The sequence below is a fragment of the Neopsephotus bourkii genome, unplaced genomic scaffold, assembly GCF_033783945.1.
Source record: "Neopsephotus bourkii isolate Nb327-2 ecotype Australia unplaced genomic scaffold, CSIRO-AGI_Nbou_v1 NB_234, whole genome shotgun sequence".
Lineage (NCBI taxonomy): Eukaryota > Metazoa > Chordata > Aves > Psittaciformes > Psittacidae > Neopsephotus > Neopsephotus bourkii.
In genome coordinates, this window is record NW_026900744.1 from 16,286,014 (window position 1) to 16,311,491 (window position 25,478).

General features: G+C 51.1%; 1 protein-coding gene across 7 annotated transcripts in view; it reads right to left on the reverse strand.

Annotated features, from left to right (window-relative positions):
• The window catches only part of CACNA1E (calcium voltage-gated channel subunit alpha1 E), a 139,368-nt gene that overhangs the window by 54,916 nt on the left and 58,974 nt on the right, over positions 1 to 25,478 (reverse strand). For all 7 annotated transcript variants that reach the window (XM_061345581.1, XM_061345577.1, XM_061345575.1 and 4 more), the window contains 4 exons: positions 23,703 to 23,806; positions 22,817 to 22,969; positions 22,414 to 22,595; positions 8,118 to 8,221 (listed from right to left, as the gene is read on the reverse strand). In XM_061345581.1, the coding sequence (XP_061201565.1) occupies positions 8,118 to 8,221; positions 22,414 to 22,595; positions 22,817 to 22,969; positions 23,703 to 23,806 (543 nt within the window). The remainder of the gene's footprint in view (positions 1 to 8,117; positions 8,222 to 22,413; positions 22,596 to 22,816; positions 22,970 to 23,702; positions 23,807 to 25,478) is intronic.

A 25,478-nucleotide genomic window follows, 5' to 3' on the forward strand; every position in this document is an offset into this window, starting at 1 on the left:
GTGTTCAGTTTTGGTCCCTGCTATATAAAAAAGACGAGGACAGGCTAGAGAGGGTCCAGAGAAGTGCCACAAAGATGATCAAAGAACTGTACAAGGAAAGGCTAAGAGAACTGGATGTCCTGGTTTCAGCCTGGATAGAGTTAATTTTCTTCCTAGTAGCTGGTGCAGTGCTTTGTTTGGGCTTCAGTCTGAGAACAATGCTGATAACACACCAATGTTTTAGTTGTTGCTTACCCTGGTCAAGGACTTTTCAGTCTCTCATGCTCTGCCAGTGAGGAGGGGCACAGGAAACCAGGAGGAAGCAGCGCCAGGACACCTGATCCAAACCATCCAAAGGGTATTCCATACCACAGCACATCATGCCCAGTATAGAAACTGGGGGGGAGTTGCCTCGGAGCCATCAATCACTGCTGGTCAGGCTGGGCTTTGTTGTGCAGGTGGTGAGCAACTGTACTGTGCATCACTTGTGTTTATTGGGTTTTATTCTCTCTTTCTATTTCCTATGATTATTAACTTTATTTCAATTATTAAACTGTTTTTATCTCAACCCATCGGGTTTACCTTTTTCTGATTTTTGTCCCCATCCTACCAAGGCAGGGGGAGAGAGTAAGTGGCTGCATGGTACTTAGCTGCCAGCTTGGTTTAAACCATGACACTGAGTTTGTTCAGCACTGAGAAAAGAAGGCTTCGGGTAGACCTTATCACTGTGTTCCAGTATTTAAAGGGTGGCTAAAAAGAAGACAGGGACTCGCTTTTTACAGTAAGCCACACGGAAAAGATGAGGGGTAATGCGTACAGGTTACTTCTAGAGAGATTCCAATTGGACACAAGGAAAATTTTTCACAATAAGAAGAATCAGCCACTGGAATAATCTCCCCAGGGAGGTGGTGAATTTCCCAGCATTGGACAGTTTTAATATTTAGCTGGACAGCATGTTGGGCCATCTTGTCTAGGCCATGCTTTTGCAAAGAAAAGTTGGCCCAAATGAAACTTATGTCCCTTCCAATTTAGTACTCTATAGTTCTATGACTGATTTAAATCAGATTTTATTATAAACACTCGCTGATGTCTGCCACTTCCACCAGGTCCTAAACGGGCTTGTATTAGAAAGGATTGCTTCTTAGCAGCATGAACAATTCAGAAAGACCTCGTCGTGCTGGTTTGCGTTAACACCCCACACTAAGAGGAGAAGTGAACAAAAATAGAGGCAGAAAGGACAGGCAATGACAGCATGAAGACACAGGGAGAAGGCAGCCCAAATCGGCAACTGTCTCCACAAGTGGGGAAAGGACAGAACGTCTCAAGATGAGGAGCTACCAGAAGAAAAGCCAGGACTCCCAGCACTAAATTGCTCTTTTTATAAACTGGCCCCTCAAAAAATATATGGGCCATTGTGGCTCCATACAGGGCCCATAGCAGCAGGGACAAGGTCACTATTAGCTAGGTGTGTTATAGGATCTCTTGGGTCCAGGCTTTGCGCAGCCCTGAACATGAAGCTCAAAAAGTCAAATAATTGGTATATGACGGAAAGTCAAAGCAGCAATGGAGACACTGAAATTACTCAAAGCAGTGAGAAACGCAAGAGACCTCAGATTTTGCATCTGCTGATGTGGAACCCAGCCCAGGACAGCAAGAACCCAGACTGAACAGCGAGGACTTTAAATACCTCCTGCCTCCGGTAATTCCTGCCATCAACATTGCAGTTGTAGAGTCTCAGTTTCAACATTTTTCCGAGGGTAACAACACTGAGGTTCACATCTCTGTCCCCATTGCTCAAAGAAGTCTGTGGTTTGCAATGTTGCACAAAAGACAGCAATAACACGGTCAAGCTATCTGCAAGAAAGCTACAGAAAGGTGGCAGAGGATCTGGTAGCCCCAGCAGTAAGAAGCAGAGATGGAAGCTCTGGATTTTATTTCGCTCTTACCAGGCAGGGCTGCTATGAGAGGCAGAGCTTCACTGCTTGAAGAGCCCCGGGCTTTGTTCACAATCACTCCCACTGGCTCATGCTGCGTTGGAAAAATGTCACTTGTTCCCTTCCCTCCTATGCTCCAGTTTTTATCCTCAGTAAGCAGAGAACAGTTTTATAGTCCCCCTTTGCAAGTGACAGTGATCTGCAGATGAAAGGTGCATGGCCAGTACTGCAAAGTGAGTTACAGCGTGGAAAAAAATCACCAAATTCCAACATTTCATCACATTAACTTCCCAGGAACTTCCAAACACTCTAATTGACACCTTTAACACACAAATACAATGAATTCAGAACCAACTATCAAACATGAAATCCACAATGCAACTGCCAGATACGTCACTTCACCACTGCAAAACAAACAGCCAGCCACCTATGATGTACAAAGAATTGATAACACTATGTGATTCATTCGGGGCATCCTGTCTATTTCACCCAATAGGATTGCCAATTATCCCTTGTAAGGATGGAGTCCATCATGAAGGAAGTGGGCATCTCCAAAGCCATCTGCCAAGTCAAAGAGCTGCAACCATGGCTGCATGATTGCTGTCATGAATGAGGAGAACAGAAACTACAAGATGATCTGAAACAAACAACTCCAAAAGCAATCTGTAAGCAAGAACTATCTGTCAAGCGCTCTGTCGAGAGGATCAAAATCAAGCCTTTTCACCCAGAGACAATGGGCAGTCCACAGAGCAGATTTGCAAGAAGGCACAAATAAGAGCAAATCTGAAGCAATTGAGACACCCTAGTAAATAATTTGCAAAGAGAAATCAAAGGGGAAAGTCATCAAGTCATCATTTGGTTTGGATTTTTTTTTTTTAATCTCGTCCAGCTGGCTGAAAAGAAGTTGTTGTTCCCTGTAACACCAGAGGATACAGCACAACAGACACATGCATCTCTTGTCAGGCAGCCTGTTTGCAAAGGGCCTGGAGGCCCTCCACAGAAAGGTGGTATAGGAGAGCAAGGCAGAAAAGCACTCATTGAATATGGATGCCCACCTGGCTGCTGAATGTAGAAGATCTCAAAGGCTCCTTTGCTTTGCTCATGTTCAAACACCACATTGATGACACAAAAGCTTCCCCAGAATGAAGTGACAAGCGTGGCCATTTCTCACCAAACATGATCCAGCCAATGTGCATCCCATGATGGTGCTGGGGGACTTGGCAGGAGGCATCACGGTCCCCCCTCCTAGTTACACCCACACCTCCATTCAAAAGCAGCTCCAACAAGTGAATTCCCAAATACACAATGGACACAGACAACCTCCATTTCATTTAAGCTACTCTCTGAGATGCTACAACCATTAAACAAAAACAACAAAAAAAAGATGCTTCCAAGCTTTCATGCTTTCAATGCAATATTTCTCAGGCATGTTGGCATTTTACTGCCAACTCATGATCTCCCCACGAGCCTTTCCGCATTGTGGCAACACATCTCCCTGACTTCCCCTCCACAAACCACCTACCTCTGAGACATTAATCGTCCTTCCAGTGTTTTTGGCTTCAAACCACCCAATCCAGCTTGAATACATGGGGCCCAGGTTTTGCAGAGAGCCAGCAAAAAGAAAAGCCACAAACCACCCCTGCCTCCACTGAAAATGTACACTTGTACCTTCAATGCCCTTATTATTAATTGCTGTAAAACTTAATTTTATTCATCATTTGTTATGCCTCAAAATTGGATGGGAAAAAATTCAAATTAAGTGAAGTGAAAAGATTTCAGAGATTGTACAGAAGGCTCCTGAAGGAGCCAGAGAAAACTCTCCAGAGATTGGGAACACAGCAGTAACCCAACCTGAAAGAAAGAAGATCTTAAGACAAAGAAATCTTGCCAAATTGATCCTTTAATTATAACATTAGACAATTCTTTCAAAGGCTTAGAGCAAGAGCTGGGGGTGGGGGCAGAAAAGTCTTAAAGGGAGAAAAGACTTAACATCACCAGGATGAGTGGAAGCAATTAGGAGGATTTAAATTACTCTCTTGTTTGGTACAATGCAGATGGATTGTATTTTTCTTGCCATCATGCTCAACATCTTTCTCTGCCATCAGCTTCAAAGATCTTCTCCTTGCAGACCCAAGAACCCAGCCTTGCTATGTCAGGCAGCATCCTCTTTCACTGTGCACTCACACAGTTTTTGCTGTGGACCATGAATGCCAGTGATTGCAGCAGGTTTGTCACCCTGGAAAGGGGATGGAAGTATGAGACTGGATAGGGGAAAGAAGTCTACCAGCCCTCAAGAGGAGGACAGATGCTACAATGAATGGAGGACAGCAATTTCAACCCAGATTTTCTCTGCAGGGGCTGGGGAAAGGGAGGTGGAAAAGAGTCAAAACACAGCCTGTCTAGTTTCAGAAACTCCACGTGAGTCCTCAACATTATACCTCAAAGCATGGCTTATTTTTTATCTTCACTTTTTCATTTTCTTGCTCCAGCAACAAGCTAGACACAAGACATCTTCTTGCCATCAGGGGCAAAGAAGGCAGAACCAGTGGCTAGGACAGGACAAGTGGTAAGCTACTTTCATTACTGGGATGGCATTACTGCCACTGCAGCACCATTTATGCCACAGGCAGCAGGGACAGGGCAGAGCAGCTCTCACTGGGTCTCTGTTGCTTGCACAGCCCAAACACACAGATCCAAATTGTTTTACATGAGAACCAGCTGAGAGAAAAACAAACATAAAAAAATGTCACAAAGAAGGGAGAGCAGACCTTTGCAGAGCTCTTGCATGGGGCACATGCAACTTCTGCAACCCCTGATTCAGAGCCAGCTGACTGCAGTGCACTGCCTGCAATGGGCCGTCATCCAGGGCAGGAGGAGGTCCCATCCATCCCTCCTACTCCTGCAGCATGTGAGTCTTTCCTTGCACTAACAGCAGCTCTCCCAAGGAAGAAATGCAGATCTGCAGGTGCACCCTGCCACACCACAGCAGGGTGCTGGGTGAAACCAACCTCAGGCCATGGCATGGCAGCAGGCAACGCTTGATAAGAGTCTCTGCAACTTCCTGAGCTCCAACATCCACTGGCTGCCACATGGCAGAAAACAAGGCACTTCAGCTGATGCTCCATCCTCGCTCGCTCCCACTGACTCTCTTCTGCCAGGATTATTTCAGTAGCCTGCGTAGCTGTAAAAGCTGAGCAGTCACATTTCCTTGGGCTCCATACCTGCTCTCAAAGAGGAACAGGGCCTTTTTTTTTCCTGCTTTCAGTTAGAATTAATTGATCTGTAATTGCACCCACAGAGGGGGGGAGTTAATAAACACAGTAATAAATGCCAAAGCCCCAGAAGAACTGGCTCTCCAAGCCCCTGCCTGGAGTGACTCTATCTCCTCTTAATAGTGTTGCATGCAATTCCAGCGCATGTGTGCGCATTAGTATTTCGAGAGAAAAAGCGAGGAGCCTCAGTATGATGGAAATAATTTCTTTTCCTCTCCCACATACTTTGTGCTTAGGAGCAGATGGATCCAGGCTGTTTACATCATGGAGGTCATGCCTCAGCTTAACAGTTGGGGAACTGACTGTTGGGAGAGATGCGCATCGCAACCAGAAGATTGCTAAATCTGGGCTCTGGCAAACTTCTGCTGGTGGCAAGTTAAACATACAAATGTCCTCCTGCAGCCTCTTCGCATTCAAGACCTGCTTTGGGTGTTTGATTGTTTCCCCCCCAAAAAACACTGCTTTGACAAAGCAAGTGCAGAGAAGCAGCTCTGCAGCAGCTCCTGAGTGTGAACTTTGAGAAGAAAGCTAGAAATCCTGAGCAGACCTCATTATTTGCCAGTGCAGATGGTGCAGTTTGCAAGCAACGTGCATCCAGGTTTCTGCAAGCAGGCTACCATGGCTCGCCACTCACTGCTGTGTCCCAAGTTAACAGAGTGACCTTAATTTCAGCTAGTGGGGCACGGCTGCCTATCTTCCCTCAAAGCAGTGTTTGAAAGCTGAAGAAAGGTTTCCTTCACATGGAGATGTTTCCATGGAGCTCATCCCCAAAGTGACCTTCTCCTCCCAGCTCAGCCCAACTGCAGGGTGTGCAAGAGGATGCAGCCAGACGCTGCCTTTTCATCCAGCCCAGAGGCCACGGCTGTAAAGGTCACACTTCCCCTCCCACAGCAGAGCCAAGTGCTCTCTTCCAGCACAAGAGGATTGCAAGAAGTAAAAACAATAAAAATTAAGCAAGCAAAGCAAGGAACTAAGTTCTTTTTATTGCCCTCAAGGACATATATTGTGTGCAGAAGTACCTTCTCCCACCTTACGCCATACCCCTCTAGAGCTCTGGCAGCAGCTTTGGCAAAATGATGCTTCACCACTGCCGAGGGACTGCATGCACTGAACCAGAGAGAATGTCTATGACCATGGCCAAGCAGAAGCACACAGACGATGGCTCTGCCATTGGGTGGCAGAGCCCAGTTTGCCGCCTCCACTCACCTTGCTCAGCCCTCCAGGGAGCTGAGCAGTCACGCTTTTCCCTAGATATCTGGCACTCCAAGAGAGCATCTCCATTGCCAATTAGGCCACCCACCCACTTGCATCCTTCCCCAGTACAAACCCTATTAGCAATAAACAAACAGTCGAAATGCCAGCCGGTGCCTGGGAAGAACCCTAGGCAACTGCATCCCATTCAGCAGGTGTAGGAACAGCTGCCTTGCACAGTCGCAGAGCAGGTAAGCATCAACCATGGACCAGGGTACACACCAGACATCCCACCAGCCACCCTGTGGTCCTCCTGCCAGTAGCTGGCTTGTAGGCTAGAGCACTGCTACCTTACCATGTCCTCAGGCTGCTCTCTGCATCACACCAACATCAAAAGCCTCAGTGTCTACACAAAACATTACACTGGCATGATTCAATACTTCAACAACCAGCCTAGCCCCAACCTAACTTTTCCTCTCTGGGTTTTTGTAGGAAAGCTCCTGCTTGACACTGACACCCAGCTGGGCTTTGCTCAAATCCCCAAGCTGGATGGGGCATAAGAAATTCAAAAGCCACTTAATGCTGCTTGGACACCTTCATCCTCCATAAGAGATCCCTCCTTGCAAGGTGGTGTGAATCCCCTCCTGCAGCCTGTCCCTAGAGTTCCTGGTCTCAGTCATACCCCAGACTGAAAACTGGGGAAATTCAATCCACCAACAGACCCTGAAGTACAGCAAAGCACTCCTGAAACAACCACTATCAGCGCACCTGGAGTCATGGGAGCACTTCGGACAGTGAGGGAGAAGACCAGGAGCAGTCTCCACACTGATCCCTCCAGCAAAGCACTTTCCAGCTGGCCAAACCAGTGCTATACTGTTGGGAGAGGAGGTTGTTTTGTTTTGTTTTTTTCACAGTGGGCAATTAGGAACAAAATGACCTGCTGCTGGGCATGGAGTCCCCACTGCCACCTGCAGCAAGGACAGAGGAGCCACATCCCCCTACCAGTGCAGGAGAGGGCATGCTCTCCCCATGCACCAACCCCCACCAGCAGTTAAGGATGTGCTGATGCAACCACAGTTCATTGTCATGGAGACAGAAGCCTGTTGCTCTCCAAACCCATTTTAATGGCTTAGATTAAAACCTCCTCTCCCCTGGGAAGAGCAGAACAGGGGCAGCTGTGCTGTCCCTATGTCCCTGGTTCATCCACGTGCAACCCAGGGACCCCTACCCTCACCAGTGGGTATTCCACACCATGCTAAGCATAATCTTGCAGCCAGGGCTTCCACAGCATGGAAGTGCCTGCATTGCTCCCACAACTGCCCCAAACTGATCCCAAACCATGCCTGCCACACTCCATCAGCCAGCAAATACGCACCCCACTACAAACATATCCTGGACTCAAAACACACTTCCATAAGGCCCCACCATGTCTCTCCCCACTAGCAAGCTCCAAGCAGCCAGAAAATCAACACTGGCCATTTCTTGCAGGTGACCAAACCCACAAACTCTTCAGCAAGGTGAAACAACAGGAAAGCATCTTCAGGGCTGCCCCTTTCCTGGGTCCCCAGGGAACAAAGATGCTAAGCAGGGAGCAATCTGTTTTTGTGGGGCAGGCAGGCATGGAAAGGGCAGAGGAACCAGCTACTAGAATCCTGGGGGGCATGGCAGTACCAGGCCAGCCTCAGGGCCAAGAGACATGCAAAAAGCATAACCCATAGGAGAAGGATGGCATCTCACTTACCCCGACAGCACTCCCAGGACAAGGTTCAGGACAAAGAAGGATCCAATGATGATGAGGGGAATGAAGTACAGCCAGTTCCAGGTGGCTCCTAAGGCATCGTTGGTCTGGAGGAGAAAGAAAAATCATGTGACATTATCTTCAACACCAGCACCTGGGGCAGGGTGAGGGTGTGTTAGATGCAGCATAGTGGTGATTCTCACTCCAGGCTGACCGCACCAGGCTCCTCAGAGTGATGCAGCCATGCCTGCCAAGCCTTGATGGGCACCAGGCACTGCCTGTGCAGACATGCCTGCAGAGAGATCCCTATCAGCAGTGCCCTGATGCCCCTCGGCATCCTGCCCCAGCCACACTCGCATCCACAATCTCCAGCTCTCACTGGGCAGAACCACTCTCCTTTGCCTCCTCCTACCATCCCTGCAGGGACAAAGGGGCTGTAGACAGTGGTATAGTCAGAGATGTAGTGGCCTGAAATCACGGTGCGGAGGGTGTGGGGGCCATCCTGAGCATGCCTCCCAGCAGCTTGATTCAGTGCTCCCCTGTGCAGCCCACTGGGACATGGCAAAGCAGCCTCATAGCAGCAGTGCCCGCTGAGCAAACATGGGTTAAGAGGGAAAGATCAGGGAATCTGGCAGCTAAAGAAGCTGCAGCCAATACGTGTCCTTCTATGCACAGTGGGAAAGAGGCTGGTGTGGACAAGCCCCACACCTTCAAATGGGTGTTTTGCTCATGGCACCATCTCTAATAGCATGCAGGAGATGTACCTCCTGCCCCAGGTACATGATTCCAACCACATGGGGCTGAGAGCAGAGCTCTAACTGCAGGGCGAAGTCGGACAGTTAAAAAGGCTGCTGTCAAGCCCTGCTCAGTACCTCCAGACATTTATTCACTGAGTCCTTTAATAAGGCAGTGCCCCTCTGTACCTTGCAGCCACTTCCCAGGCCCCATTTGTCCTCTGGTGTCAGGCACAGTGCACATGACGCCGGGCTGGAGGGTGATGCGGCAGAACGTGACTGTCTGGGGGAGGTGGTATCAATCTTGTTGCAATGAAAGACTCTTTTCTCTCTCTTCCCCCCCCCCCACCCCGTGCTAATTAAGCCCTCATCTTTGTCTGAGTCATTGGCACCACATCTCCTGGTTGGCCAGTGCAGGAGCTGAGAAGAGGCTCTGCAAGGGGAGAAGTGTATCTCCAAGGGGGAGAGAAAACCACCATGCTGGAGTGTCCCTCTGGTCACCAAGGTACCAGTGGGAGCCTCAGTGAGGTATCCCCACCACCCTGACACTAAGCCCGACACAGGAAGGGTGACGCCAGCACATCCTTCTGCAGGCACTGACCACAGCACTGGCAGAGGGATGCTGTGGGCAGAGGCCCCAGTGCCAAGGAGTACCCGGCACACAGCAGCAATTAGGGCTTTGAGGTTGGGGAAGGCATCTGGAAAGACTCACCACCCTCCTCCTCCAGCACCAGGGAAACCATCTTCTCAAAGTCCTGCGCTTTCAAGAGCCACAATTCTCTACCAGCCCCTTTTCTCAGGGCCACAGGAGCAGTGAGCACAGGGAGGTGGGAATGATGCATGGGAAACACTCATCATTGCCCTCCAAAGACACCCAGGCCACCATGCTCTGTGTAACAGCACCATTTGCTGTGGGAATAGTCTTCAAGGATTATGAATCCATAAGCCTTGGCTGGCTTCAGCTCCCTGCCAAGACGCCATTGTGTACCTGTCACCCATGTCAGGATTGCTTGCTTTTGAAACTGGCTCCTGCCAAAAAAAACACAGGCTTTTCCCCAGGTCCTTGGTACAGGGGATGCAAGACAGATGAACTCCGTTCCTAGAGGTGGAGAAGACATCTTCCCCAGGGCTGCTCCACAGCCACTCCTCCTTTGGCCTCCTCTCCAGCAGTGCTCAGCAGGAGGTGGAGGGAGAGACAGGGACAACGTGATGGACCAGAGGGCAATTCCCCCAGGGTTATCAGTCAGTGATACCAGGAGGAGCACTGCTGAGGCAGGGGAGGGGATGGGGAGCTGAGTACTCCACATAGACCCCCATATACGACTGGAAACAGTGAGCTTAGGGATGGTCCCAGCCACCCATGACAACGCCAGCAGCCCCAGGAACAGTACTGCTTTGAGCAGCCACACAAGTACCCCTGCCTGGTGCCAGCTTTCCACCAAGACAAAATTTCCCAGTGCACATCCCAACACTCCCTACAAAACCAGGAGCTAGTGAGCCCAGCCAGTTTGCGGTGGCTCCAGACCATCATCTGGTATCTCCTCAGCTGCTCTGACTGCCAAAACCTTTATTCCCCATGGAGCTGGAAAAGTTGCTCCAGTGCCTTTGCAGCTCCCAGGCTGCAGAGGTCGCAGCCAGGGCGGGACAAGAGGGCTTGTTTGGGAAATGCGAGGGGCTTGGCGTTTCACAGGCTCTGCATCTTTCACTGCTTCTCTAGCCTGTGGCAGAGAGCATGACCACAAAGCACCAGTGCAGCAGGGCATCAGAACACAGAAGAGCACGCACATGTGCGTACATACACAAATAAGTGGATGTATTCCCATCTCTCCACTACCAAAGGTGAAGCACATCTGCCCAGGAAACCAAAGGAACCACCATGCCTGGCCATGTGTCTTCTGAACCCCAATGCTCTGACACACACCATGCTCCCTCTCATGCGTCATGCAATCTCCCCCAGATTTTGTCAACTCTACCTTAAAAAACTCACTATTCCCACTGGAAGGCTCCTCAAACAAATGCTCTGATGGCTGCTCCAATTTTCAGCCTAAATTTATTTGTGGTTATTTTATATACCATTCATTCTTTTGCCAGCATTGGCCTTTGGCTGAAATAGCAGTTCTCCTTCCCATTTCCCATTCTAATGTATTTATAGACAGCAATCATGGCTATTCCCAGCCTCTACTTTGTTAGCCAAAGCAAGGTTCCTCCTGTTCTCTCTTGCGTGATTGGCTCTTCCTCACTATTTTAACTAGTAGCCCCTTTCCTACTACAGTCCAGGCTCAGTTCAATTTCCCTTGACATAGGAGAGCCAACGGAGCAATTCTGATGGGTCCCACTCCATCGCTGCATGATGCTAATGAGACTTTGCCACCTTGCTTGCAAACCTCCTTTCTCCTTCCAGCACTGCTACTGTGGTCACTCGCTCATCCCTTCCTCCTCCACACTGCTACTTCCCATCAGAGAGACCTAGGCTCTGAAGAGATATGTGTTCCACAACAAACACATGGCTTTCCATTTCACACTGCATCCCACATCTCTTCCTCCAGCTCTCAATCTCCTCCAGCCCAGGGTGGCAGCCTCCGTCCGTCCCTGAAGTGCCAGGAAGCCAGCATGGAAAGCCGATGACTCATCCCCGAGGAGCCCCACCGGTCACCACATCCCCTCATCACCACACAGCACCATCCCAATGCTGCTCACTTCCCTGCCAGCCTCACAGAGCTCCTCTTCATTAACACCTTCCCAGAGCAGAAGTTTTACTACAAAGACCAGCTTTACATGTTCCCAGGACTCTGATGCCAGGTTAGCCCGGAGTGACCTACCTTTGGCAAACCCATGATTCATATTCCTTTTTTGCTTTCCAAATCTGTTCCAAAAAGGCATGTAATCGAGGTCAGGCTTACAGTCCTATTCCTGCCTGCCTTAGTTTTTCCCCTCCTCCCCCCACTTTTAAATATAGGCATCACATTCAGTATTCTCCAGTCAGATGGTGCCTCCCCCAACTTGATGGAGTTGTTAAAAATACTTGTTACCAGACCTGCCATTTCATGTGCCAGCTCCCTCTGAACATGGGGAGGGGGAAGCCATCCCAAGCACCAGGCTAATGGGGTCTCAGCACTTGGCTTCCCCATTGGCTCCATTCGTGGCGGTGTCCTTTCCCACCATACGGCCTTTTGTTGCCTCTGCCTTTGTGTTGACCAAAAGCCATGCCCAAATCTCCCCAGCCACTGCTTCACTATGCCTTGCTTCCATCTGCAGTGGTAGGGAACTGCTCATTGTCCCTTTGAGCACCCTTCATGAGGTCTGTGTCAACATAACTTTTGGTGGCTCCCATAGCTTCTCTGGCACCAAGATGCAGTTGTCTTGACTGAACAGCCCTTTACCCCATCCCTTTGGAGCATCACTTTTTGTTAATATCCCTTGTAGGCCATGGTTCATCACCTCAGTCCACTGTGTCTTCCCAGACGTTTCTTTCCCCTTTGCTGAAGGTACCAGGAGGTCATCATATGCAGAAGCCGGGGTAGACCAGGAGTTTAATCCCCAAATTACACAGACACCGTAACTCCTTTAATGAAGAAATTCCTGACTCTTGCCCTAGGCTCCCAGTGCAGCAGACCAGGTCCCACCACTCATCCAAGCACTTTGGGAAACAGAGGAGCTACTTGACACCTAGCTTTGTTGCTTCTTCCCTTCCCTTTAAGACAACCACCTTATGCACCCCACCAGCCTAAACCCCCACCACCCAAACGACCAAGAAACACATTTGCTACTGTTTCCAGGCAAACCCAAGACACAAACAACTAATGTGAGCTTGCTGGTGAAGACTGAAAAGCTACAGCCCCTCCAAGGGGCCACACACCCAAGGGTGCTTCTCATGTCAAAGCTGTGGTGGAGACTCCCAGTTGGAGCTGAACCACCACAGTGATGTCTTGGACGCAATGCATCCTGCAGCCAAAAAAGCTCCCAAGCCTATATAAATGACACCACCAAGATGTAGGAGCTGGACCCTTATGGGGTAACAGAGCTGGCACAGTGGGTCCCCACCTGGTGAAGGAGCTCCCACCAGCTCCCATTTCTCAACCCCAGCACAGGGTTATTCTTTTGGCAGCTCTTGTGGATTTTTTTGTTGGGATTTTCTTTTTCCAAAGGGCGGGAAAAGGCACGGGGAGCTGCAGAAGCAGGTCTCACTCAGGGGGCCAGAAATCTAAAGAAATCTAAATATATACCCAAGTCAAATGCAAAGCACAAGCTCGCAGCCCACACGTACCCTCCCTCGGGCTGCGTTTGCATGGGAAACTTTAGGATTTCTTTGCTATAGGGGAAGGGGGGGGGGGGGAGGAACCAAAACCAGCACAAATTCAGTCTCTCCTAGCTAAAAATAAACGGAGAGCATGTTCTGCCTGTGCAGGGTGCCTCTAATGGTCATTCACTGTCCATCAGCTCAGGAAGTGGGACAGGGGACTGAGGCTGTGGGCATTCAAGTCATTTAGGGAGCAGCAGGTCCCAGGGAGCTACTGGACTGCATTCACACAGAGATCCACCCTTGTTGATTCTCCAGTGCCTAGTAACAGGCCTGGGCTCCCGCTTCAGGCTTTCCCTGGAGAGGAGGGGAGCTTTCTGCCCTTCCCAGCAGGAGATGTGTCCTGGAGACCTCCACGTCCAGTTTGGCTAACAGCAAGGGCACACACTAAACAGCACATAATTAGATCGGGGTAATACACATTCATTACTGCAACCAACTGGCTGCAACATGTTTCCAGTGCAGAATCCACAGGACCTCCAGCAGCACGGGTGGCCCCATCCTGCTCTCATCACTGTCCTCTGCCAGGAATCTCCTACTCCCATGGACAGCTCCCACAGGGACTGTGGCTTTGCTTGCATTGCAGGCAGGCTTTAATGGGCAGGGATGGGGTAACCAAACTGTCCCAACCCTCATGGCTGGGCAGGTGAGGTCTGTCTGCTCCCCCAGGCTGCAATCATAGCAAAGGGGTGTGAGGATGAAGGTGAAAGCTGCTATCCCAGAAGGTTTTGCCCTGGGCACTGTACCTGCCTTCCCCAGCACTTCCCAAGGGCTCACTACCTGGTGTGGGGACAGAGCAGTCCTGCTTGGACAGCAGACACAAAATATCCACAACTTCCACGATTTGTATGTGAAAACCTTGGCTCGGCAGCTCTTTGCCTGGTGGTGACACTCTCTGTGCCCCTGCCACATGTAATGGCATCCCCCCAAGCATCATCTCTGCAGCCCCTGACAAGCTCCTCCCTGCAAACCACAGCTGCATCCAGCTGAGAAACACAGGCAGGCCAGCAGGAGCAGCCACAAGATCTTCATAGCCCAGCAAAAAGGGAAAAAAGATAATTAAAAAAATACCTTACAGCAGATTCCCTGGCCTAACCAGTTCCCTCAAGACCCTGACACCTGCTGCTGCTCTCCCCAGCACAGTAACAGATCTGTTTCTTTCCTTTAATAGCAGTAATTTAATCTCCTGCATGCAGGACCATGCTTCACTCCCCGCAAGCCCTGCCTGGTATCCATCAGCAACCCCAGCACTGGACAACATCTCAATGAAAATGCTTTGCTTTCCCGAACCAGGTTAATGAGGAAATTGGTACATTTCCTTTGCAGGGCCAGGGCTGGCCTACTGCAGGACACATCCTGACATGGCCATGTATTGGAGTCTCCATGCAGGGTGGGCACCTCCTGTGCCTGCAGCAGTGCCTTTCGCTAACCTGTGGTGCTCGGGGGTGCCGGGGACAGGCACCGGGGTGCACGAGGCTCAACAAACCCCATAGGCATGCTTGTGCCTGTGTATGTGGGGGGAGGGAAAGGGATGAGGAAACAGGAAAAAAAATACCAAAATAACGCATTTTTCTGCTTTCTAAATGGAATGCAATAAATACATTGCTAGAAGTTACTAAAATCAAGTCTTTTCAAAGCATCTGAAATAGGCAGAGAACAATGTTTGTTCAGATTTCCTCTTATCCACTGAGAAATTGCCCCAGTACTGATTCACAACCCAGTTCCCATGCGTGCCTCCTCCTCCTCTTCCCCCCCAAGTCATCCCTCACTGTGCCTCTCAGCTGCCTCCACCTCTGCTCCAGAACTCCCACATTCTCTCCCACCCCTGATTCCTCCTCAGCCTTCCAGCCACAGATGTGGGCACCCACTAACTGCCCCACAGGTAGGATAAACTTCCTCTGATGGAGTATTTGCAAAGCTCCTCAGCCTTCACTAGACCCAGTGCTTGGCTAAGGCAGCACTGGTGCTCCTAGTGCAAGACCCTCAGTATCGGGCTCAGTCCATGCCCACCTGGACCCAGATTTTGCGTGCTGCAGCAGGGCATGGTTTTCATGGGATCAGCCTTGTGGCTGTTTTTCAGTGGGGGTTGGTGATTGCCAGGCTGGATCCATACTTGCTTTGAGTATGCTGCAAGCCCAGAGAAGCAGCTTGGGCCCCGTGATGCTTCCTTTGATGAAGGGATGTTCCCAGCTCCAGCTGTGATGCTCAGGGCATGAGATCCATGCACAACCTCGCTCAAGGACCCCAACTGACCCCAATCCCCCCACAATCCAGCCCTGATGCACAGCAGCACGTGCACCAATAGAGGCAAGGACACAGCTCTGCAAATTCTCACCGGCAGTTTCCAGTACCAAACTTGCTAATGAATTTACAGGTCCTGGGCTTAAAGAAGATGAGCAATGTGAGACCAGGCAGCACCAAGACCCCCTTCCCACCTCCCCTCCTTAAGCCTGGAGTTGCTGGGCAGCGCTGGAGCATCAGGGCCAAAGCATCAATGCCTCCGACCACCCCTTGGTTCCCCAACTCCTGCCAGCAGATGGTCTAGGAGCAAGGAGGGGGTGGGCAGGGAGCTTTTGATAGAACATGCCTGCAAAGCTGGGGATCCAGCAGACACAGTTTGTTTCTTGCTGTGTCATTTCAGCACACACACACACACACACACACACACACACAGGGAAAAGGGGGGGAAAAAAAGGCTGAAACATTTGGCAAGCTGGGGAGGGTCTGGCTTTGCTGAGTGCAGAGAAAGAGCCATTCCTTCCAAAGGGAGACGAGGGTAAAGCAGACTGGCTGCTGCACTCGTGCCTGTCAGGGATGGGCTCCAGTACCCATGGCTGGCAGCACACAGGTTGCCAGCTTGGGCACCAACATGAGCCATTTGGGGGAAACCATCTCATTTTGTAAAGTTGGGAACGTTTTAAACCTTCAGGCTGGAATTTGAAGTCTTCTCTCTGAAGTCCTTGCTAACTTAGTCACGTCTAAAACACTCAGTGTTTAACGTTTCAGAGAAGGAAGCAGGAAGGGGCTCTGTCCTGTGGTGACAGGAGTGCTGGGGACTTTTTGGATGCCCCTGTCCCCCCCCCCAGGCACAGAACACAGCCTGCTTTGCCTGCATGGCCAGGAGCCACCAGGAATAGCTGCAGAGGCATTAAGATCTGTGCTTTCTACCGAGCTGCTAAGAGCACTGGGTGTTGATTAAATTTTCATACCTCCCCAACAGGATATTTTGTGTGTGTTGCGTTTTAATTTAAAACACACAAGAAGGGACTCCTTTCCCCTTTGCAAGCATTCCAGCTTGAGAGCCTGGCATCGTCTCAGGGCATTGAAGGCTAAAAAGCCAAGTGGTTTCCCTCTTTCATCATCTCTCCCCTCTCCTCTGCTCTCCAGCCTCTCTCCCTCCTCCTCTCCCCAGATATCACCTCTAGCCAGTGCTGCTGCTTGCTAGGAGCCATCATTACCCATCACACTCACAGCTTCACCCTCCCAAAGGAGCAGCACAGCAGGCTTAGCCACCAGCTGTGAGACCACTGCCTCACTGAGCTCCTCCAGTGTTCTGCCCATCACCGTGGTGTCATGGCAGGCTCTGTTCTGGGGGGATCAATGAACTGCCAGCCTTTCCTGGGGTCTCTCCAACCCTCAGCACATGGCTGGCACTGCTGCAGCTCTTGCCCTGGGACTAGGGACCCCAGGGGGCAGGAACCAATGTCCAGAGGAACTGCAGCAGCATCTGGAAGCACTGAGGCTCATGGAGGTTTCCCAGCTCATCTCAGGTCTGAGAAAACCTCAAAAGGAGCAATTCCTCTCTGGCCAAGTCATTAATCCCTCTGGTTCCTGGCTGCCTCAGGCACTGCCAGGCACTGCCCTTGCTCTGAAAAGGCAAGAGGCGAAACCCACCCAGATATGCACAATGCTCAAGCCCTGCGCACACTGTTCACATGTAGGTGCTTCAGGAAGAGCAGCTGAGTGCTGAGCATCCCAAGGGACAACCATGACACCCTGGGAATTTATGCCAATGAACAATGAGCAATTTTCTACATACACACACTGTGAAAATTAACTGCTTTGCAACAGATTCCTCCCCTGAGCCTCCCCAAGGCCACATGACTGCTGCAACTGGGGAGCTGTCAGGGAGCAGGACAGCCAAGCCTTACACCCATCTCTGATCCTCGTGCTCCAGCACACCCAGTGATTCAACACATCTCCCTTTCCCAGCACCCCAAATCAAGGCTACCTGAACAGTCCCCATTTCAAAAAGGGTGGACGTTTCACCACACCTGAAAACCAAGCTCCAGCAGATCTCAGGTTTGGTACTCCATAGTCAAACCCCGTCCAAGCCAACTTCTGAACACCCAGCTCCTGAAACCTCAACCTCTGCATGAGATTCCTCTTGGTCCTTTTCCACCCCATATTTAGAGGGGATCCCCCACAGTATGGTGGCACCAGGCACCAGCACTCCTGCAGGATGTCCTCCCCGTGCATCCTCCTGGCCACACGTGGTGGTTGAGTCATGCTTGCTGCAAACACTGCTCCTTGCAGCAGCTCACATTCTATAGCGGCTCTTGCAGAGCCTCTGCTGCCGGGCTCTGCATGCACAGCTTGTGCTTCGCACCTAACCAGCACATTTGCAACTGCCTGGCTGCTTGCAGGCGGCTGCTAAGCTTTGCACAGGGCTACAGGACCTGCACACACCACCTCCCCTGAGGCTACAGCACACAGATCTGCCCACAACCACTGCGGTTTAGAACGTATTTTGGAAGGTATTTTAGAAGGTATTTTTGCAGCAAACGCTCTCCTCTTGCTGCAAAAGCTCCCAGAAGGCTCCCAACACTCGACACTGGCATTTCCTAAGGCTCCCTGTACCTTTTTGCCCTCCTGCTTCCCTACAGTCCCAACCCCTTGTGCCACAAGAGGCCTTTTGGGTTTATCACAGAATCATAGAATCCCAAGGGTTGGAAGGGACCTCAAGAGATCATCTAGCCCAACCCCTGCAAGAGCAGGGTAACCTAGAGTACATCACACAGGAATAGCAGGCATCTGTGGTCAGCTAGCTCCCATTAGGCCTTGCCATGCATTTGTAATTAGCAGCACGGATGCTCTTCCAGTGCTGCTTTAATGTGTGTGCTTAGGAGGCAAATGTTTACCCATCGCTGCTAATAGCCACTGTCCTGTCCAAAGTCAAGCCAGCAATTTGTGTGGCCCAGCTGCAGTTTGGTTATCATTGCCAAGCAGGCACTTCTGCCTGTCTGCAGGCTGCTCCAACTCTCAGAATTTACTGGAGCCACAACATTAGGATCAACAGGAATTCAACTTAATGGCAAGATCCATGCAGGGAAACAGGCTTTCCCCATCAGCAGGCTCCGATTCTCTGCATTGGCTATGCTGGTCCTGTGAAGCGTTTGGAGCCTCTCCTGGTGTGAGCCAAGGGTGCTCAGGACCATGGCCAGACATGTGCCCATGCTTGTACCCATGTTCCTTTGCAATTGCTCAGAGCTGCAACTGCTTGTGTCTCGCAAGCAGCCTCAGACCCCACAGGCAGCACCGACAGGACAAGAAGGCAGCCCTAGGTCCCCTGCAGGCATCTGTCTGCGCTGGCATTGCGCCTGCACCTATAACAGCACCTATTGCCATGGACTTGTGGTGGTGCTCCTCACTAACCTCACACTGAGGGTTGCAGTACCTGTGCTGTGCGGCTGGTGTCCAGCTCCAGAGAGCACAGAGCAGTGCTCCAGCAAGGGACCCAGCCGGGAGAGGCAGGGCTGACCCCTCTCCCTGCAGAGGCCACCGGGCCAGCCCACAGCCCCAGCACATGCCTGCCACCAGTGCTTTTCTTCCCATCTCAGCTCCCAGTAGCGTGGGGGGAACTGAAGAATGGCAGCTCCAGCAAGCTAATCGCTTCCTCACTACCTGCAACCATAGCGGCTGAGTGCTTCCAAATGGAAAAGCAAATAAACAATCTCAGTGAATAAATACAGCCCCTTGAGTCAGTGTTTCTGAAGAAATAATAATTTCAAACTCCTCTCCTGTTTGTTCTCTGGGACCAGGGGACCCAAGCTGAGCACCTGAAGCCACCAGCACCACCGAGTGCTTGTGCTGTGTCCAGCCAGCCCCTCAGCACACACTAACAGCCCCTCAGCACACACTAACAGCCCCCCACCAGCCCTGCCAGCCCTCCACCCCCTCCAGATCCCAGCATCACCATTTAATGACAGAACTGCCACCCAGACCCTGCCTCACACTAGCATGCTTGCAGAGGTGAAGAAGTAGGACAATGAGCCTCTGTGCCAGCATTGTATTTCCCTCTGGTCCCTACAGAAATCAGGTTTGGTCTCAAGCCAGCCCAGGGAAGGGGCATCTGCTCCAGTATAAGAAGAGCAAAATACCCCTTAATGCTGTTTTGGACAACAGAGACAGCCAGCGGAACCACAAATCTGAACCTTCCCTCCAAAAGAAATTAGTTCCTTCAGGCCTCCAGGGATGGGAGATGGAAGAGCCATAAAACCCCACAATTTGAGGCTTTTTCTCTTTTTTTACCCACAGTGTGATTTCTACCTAGCAATACAGCAGGCAAGGCTGATGAAAACAAGACTGAAGGCAAGCACGTTCATGAAATAACACACATGGAAAGGAACACGGGTCCAATTAGCTTTTTGTGATGATACCTACAAATTCCAGAAGCCATGCTTCTATACCTGGTAAATAGTGGAAAAATGGATCTTAAAATCACGATACAGTAACACGGGGGAATACTATAGTAGGCAATTTGTCTGAGAGCCTGCTAAAGTGGTTTTCCTGCTATCTCACTCTCCTGTGTGGTGTTAACCTGCAAGGATGCAGCCTTCTATCACTTCTGTCCAGTGGGAAAGCAGAGTCCCACACTGATTCCCCAAACCTGGGGCATGTGCTGGGCAAGGTCCATACTGGCTAGCAGTGGGAGCCTGCTCTGGTTTGATGCTCTGAGCAATGAAGGTGATGGCAGAACATCCCAGTGGCTTTCCATCCCTGCATCCCACAGGCACCGTATCCACTGTGCATATCCCTCATTGCTCTATTAAAAAAAGAAAGGTAAAAGCCCATTTTGCTGGCTCCAAGCAGTGAAAGGACTGGCCACCCATAGCCTTTGCAACCCAGAGGAAAGACAGCTTGTGTCCCCATGGAGGGCAGGAGGCACAACCCAACAGTGCTGAGAACAGTGTCTGTCCCTCACTGCCTCCCAAAGTGAATCAGCAGCATTTTATTATACCAAGGCCCCAGTCCTTATGCAATTAAAAGCCAAGGAAGGTCCTTAATCCTTTCCATTACAGGTAAGTAATAGCTGGTCCTTTGCAGAGCAGCAGGAAAAGGAGGCACTTTATGGTCCTGGCCATGACGGAGCATGTTTGCCTGGCAGTGCAACCGATGCTGGGAAGGTTATCCCAGGGCTGTGAGCCCCCCAGATGTCCTAGAGAGCCCCTGATTTAGCAGCTGTGGGGGTAAACAGGGATCCTGCAAGGTAGGTCCCTCAGAGCATGGTTTTCAGTGCTCCCAGCAGCGTCTCCTGTTCCTACCCTCCAATAAGATCCAGATGTTGGATCAGCAGATACCAGACACCGAATAGATCGGCTTCAGGTTTCCCAGTAAGGACATCCCAAACGGAAGGTCACCAGACCTTCTCAGGAGCTGCCAGTACAAACCCTCAAAGTCAATCAGACCATAAATTGCCTGCCCATGTAGCTCCCAGGCTCCTCACACACCTCAGCTGGAGCTCTAGCACAGGGAGTGCTGCTGCCAATTGCTTTAGGCACCAAAGGATGAGGAGGAGGGGACATGGAGAGCACAGGTGAAAGCAGCCCCTGGCTTTGGCAGACAGTCATTAACACAAGAAACAAGGTTCAGGGCAGGTTGGTGGCACCAGCCACAGGCAGTGCTGGGCACGCAGACGTTGCCATAGGGTGGTGTGAGCGGGCAGCAGCTGCCCAGCATGTTAAAAGCAGGGGAACGAAATGCCAGGCAGTAGAAATCCCCTTTCACGCTATAATCAGTTATGCCTGGGCAATAGGTGCTGTAGTTAAATCTCTAATCCCATTGATACACCAGAAGCAGCCAAGAAATGGTCTTTTTATCCTCCTGAACAGCCAGATGGTTCAATCCTGCCTAATTCCCCTCCAGAAGCAGCAAGATCCTAACACCACCATTTCCTTTAGGAAGAGAAAAACCAAATACTCATAGTAAGGTCAAACTCTTGCCATGAATTCTTCCTTTTCTACTCCAGCCCAAGTTTCACTATCTATCTGCCTGCACACACCATCCTGTACCCCCAGAAGGATGCTGCAATAGACAGAGCAAGAGGGGGACCCCAACACTGGCAGTGCAGTGCCTTCACCTGGAATGAAAAGCCAGCCTTTCTGCTGATGACAAAGTTAACTATCAAACCATGTTTCCCCACCACAAGACATCCAATTTGCCTCCTGCAGAGCAATGCCACTCTGCAAATCTCTGGGCATTATGGGAACCATGGTATAAAAACAGTCCTGGCGCAATGACACCAAAACTGGTGCTGAAATTAGGCTGGGAACAGAACTGGCATGGCTGTTTCTAGCCCATAAACTAAAACATTTGTATATGGCCAGCCACCCACAATGATATTGCACATTGTAATCACTTGTAGCTTTTTTCCTGCTTCCAGCTTTGCCCCAAAAGTTGCTCCCTGGGCACCCCAATGGATTGGGCATTGGCAACTTCAAGTAGCTGCAAACCACAGGAACCCAGCCCAGTCATCCCCTTCAGCACTGACAGATGTTCGCAGCATGAATAGCAAAGATCTCAGTTCCCTGTCAGCCACCGAAACGCTGCCTCTGCCTCAGGGAGGGTGTCCAATCCCAGCTCCAGTGCTTTCCCACGCAACCAGGAATGCAGGCACATCCACCGCCTGGTCTGCAGTGCCCAGTAATCACAACCCCAAGAAGAGGAGGGGGGAAGGAAGGATACCTTCCCAGGTACACCCCTCAAGCAGGAGGCTTGCTGCAGCCCATGTCCACAAGGTTTCACTCTTGCAATGGGTTGTATAACCAGTCCAGAGATGGAGGCCAAACCCTTATTGCTCCCTTTGCCCAGAGACATGTAACACACACCTCTCTATCCCTCATCTCCAATCCAAATGGGAAGGACCAACACCATCCCCATCACAAAGGGAACTCAGGATCTTACAAGTTTCCAGCACACAGAATACCATCTCCAGCTCCCTATCCCCATACCCAACTGCCCATTGAGACACCAGAGCAGCACTACTCACATTGTACAGGACTGTGGTCCACCCTTCCATGGTGATGCACTGGAAGACGGTCAACACAGCAAAGAGGATGTTGTCAAACTGCGTGATCCCGTCATTAGGTCCTATCCACTCCCGGCATTCATAGCCTGGGGGGCAACCCTGCACCCCGCATGGATGGGGGGGGTCCAACTCCTCTAGTTCACCTGCAAGCACACAGAAGAGAGCCAAAGGAGGCAGAAGTAAGAGAGAAGCAGGGGACAGGTGAGGAGGAAAGCCTGAACACAGATGGGATTGGGGCAGAGCAGGGCACCCTGCTGAGACTAGCCCTGGCTGCACGCAAACTGTTCCCACGATAGCAACTTGTGTTGTCCCAGGTGTTTGCCACCCATGGGATGTAAAGCAAGTGCAGAGCCCTTTTCCCCACCTGAATTGTTTGTGTAGCAGGCTCGGTGCAGCTTCCCACTGTAGAATTCCAGACCAATGATGGCAAACATGAGGATAGCAAAAAAGAGCAGCAAGCCAATCTGGAGGAGAGGCACCATGGCCTTCATGATGGATTTCAGAACAATCTGCAGGCCTGGAAGGAGAAAGAAAGGGCACAGTTCAGCATGGTCATGCAAACCCCTGCCTGGGACACGTCCACACCACCTCTGGCAAAATAACAGTAAGCAGAAAGGATGGACAGTCATCTGATAGATGCAAAGAGGCCAGCACAGCCTGGAGGATTGAGGACCATGGAGGAAAGCACCATCCCAAGGGGGAGCAGGAAGGGCCAGGCTGCAGAGCAAGGCTCCAGGATGGCTGGTTTCTGGACCTGGTCCCGGCTCCGGACTTGGTGGGATGCACCCCTTGCAGCTCCTCCTCCCTCATTGCCCCATGGCATGGATCCAGCACACCGCCTCACCAGTGCCCAAGGCAGGAGGCACGGGAGGACCGGTGCTAGCAGCATCCTAGTTTCTTTATTTATCCCTGTGCCAGCATATGAAATCTTGCAGAAAACTGAAATCTCCCCTGAATAAACCTCAGTCCTGAAAGGATCCACCCACCGCCTTCTGGCCAGGGAAGCGGAGATGCTGGAAGGCCCCAGAGAGCTGCTGAGCTCAGCCTTGTGCCAGCACAGAGTAGGCTGGGCAGGGGGAAATGCCACCCGGGGACACCAAATACTGCCACCCTTAGAGTTCCCACTACATGGGGAGGTTTGTTCTGCTGTTCCCTCATTTCACCCTACATCTCTGAGGTGGCACAATGACCCCTCTCATGCTGAAGGACATCAGGAATGGATGCGGATACCCCAGGAGCATCCAACTTACTGGGAATGCCCGAGACGAGCTTCAGAGGTCTGAGCACGCGCACGGCCCGCAGCGTCCGCAGGTCCACATGGGTGTTGAAGTGTGTCCCAGCGGTGGCGAGGATGCTGCAGGCAGACAGGGAGAGAGCAAGAGTTAGCCCAGGCAAAGGTCTTGGCCACCCTGGTGGTGCCAAGAGCCACGTTCTTACACTAGGCTGGGGGAAGCCACAAGGAAGACCATATTCCTCGGCAAGTACAAAGATTCATTGTCTCCCAAAGCCCACATGGCCAGTGAGCCCCGTCTGATGCTGGCACCAAAGCTCATGGGACACTATGGTCAGCCAAAGCCACCCAGCCCTGGCAGCTTCCTTTCAATGCCGCCTACATACCAGGATGGCTGGGGACAGCCCTAAACCACAGTGCTGGCCATAACCCATGCCATGAAATCACACTCTGGGGTCTCAACACTGCCAATGGTGAGCTCATCACAGCTGCATGGGTTTAACCTCTGTTCCAGGCAGGTGGTACACCAGAGATGGGGTTTGCTCCCTTGATGGTCACCCCTGCTCCCCTAGCAGCACCTTTATCCATCAGCTGCTCTGGCATTTTCCACACATGGAGCTTCCTTGGAATTCCACCTCTGGGATTGCTGAGAAGACGAAAACCTCACACGCATTCAAAAATCTATAGTAATGAAAGTTTGATGACCTTGGAAGGCAATCAGCAGGCGCAGGAAGGACTCCAGAGGTTTTCTTTTAACATATAAGAGTTTTTTCAAGGCCATCTCTGGGAAACAAACTGGGGCAGTAGCAAGCTGGTGCACACCATGTCCAGCAGTGGAAATACTCAGAGCCCCTGAACTTGCTGGAGGGATGGAAACGCTGAAGCTTGGGCAGAGCTGCAGGAGCACAGACAGCAGTGCTAGAGCTCATGGCCTCCTCTCCCATCTGGGCTCAGTCCCCAGGTGCTGGCCAAGGAGGAGTAGTGAGGACTGCAGTAGAGGAGCAGGGGATGAGAGAGAAGGGGATAGGGAGGAGAGCAGGACAGGAGGAGGCAGCAACCTCAGGGTTGTTTGCAGTAATCTTAAAACTGAGGGAAATTGGGTCGTTGTTCCACTAATTCATCTAATTACAGGCCAGAGCAGCTCTCTGCCGCACTGAGCAATTAGCGCTTTCTCTCCCCCTCTCCCTGAGGTATGGCAGGTACCTGCCCCTCCAAAAAGGTGGCTGGGTTTCCTAGGATACCCTGACAGTAGAAATGCTCTCACATCGGCAAACCAGGTTGCTTCAACTCCTTTTCCTAGCCTCCTCTTCCTCTCTGCCTGAGCACAAGGGGTCAGCTGCAAAGCCCAGCACCAGCAGCAGTTGGCATCACTCCAGCACCATCCACAAGTCCCCATATACCAGGCTGCTTATCCTGATATATGCAGGATCTTTTACCCTTAATAGCACTTTCCCTTTCCCCCATGTCCCAGCCCGTGACCAGCCCCCACTACCCACAGAGTTGATGGGAGAGCAGAAAAGGGACTTAATTAAGTCAGGAGCTCCCAAAGGCTGGGGAGAGTTGCGTTGTTAAATTGGTTGTAAGATCAAAATCAATAAGTATGATAAAGCACTGCCACTCCACAGCATGTGGGAGAGAGCACAAGTGCTTTTATGTCTTTCACATAACCTGCCAGCGCTCCTCAAAATACCAGCGTAAAGGACACGCAGCAGCCAACACCGTGCTGGAGACCCCAAGACCCTCCTTCAGCTTTTGCTCTACATCTTCCAACACCTGGGCTCCAAACAGCCTCCCA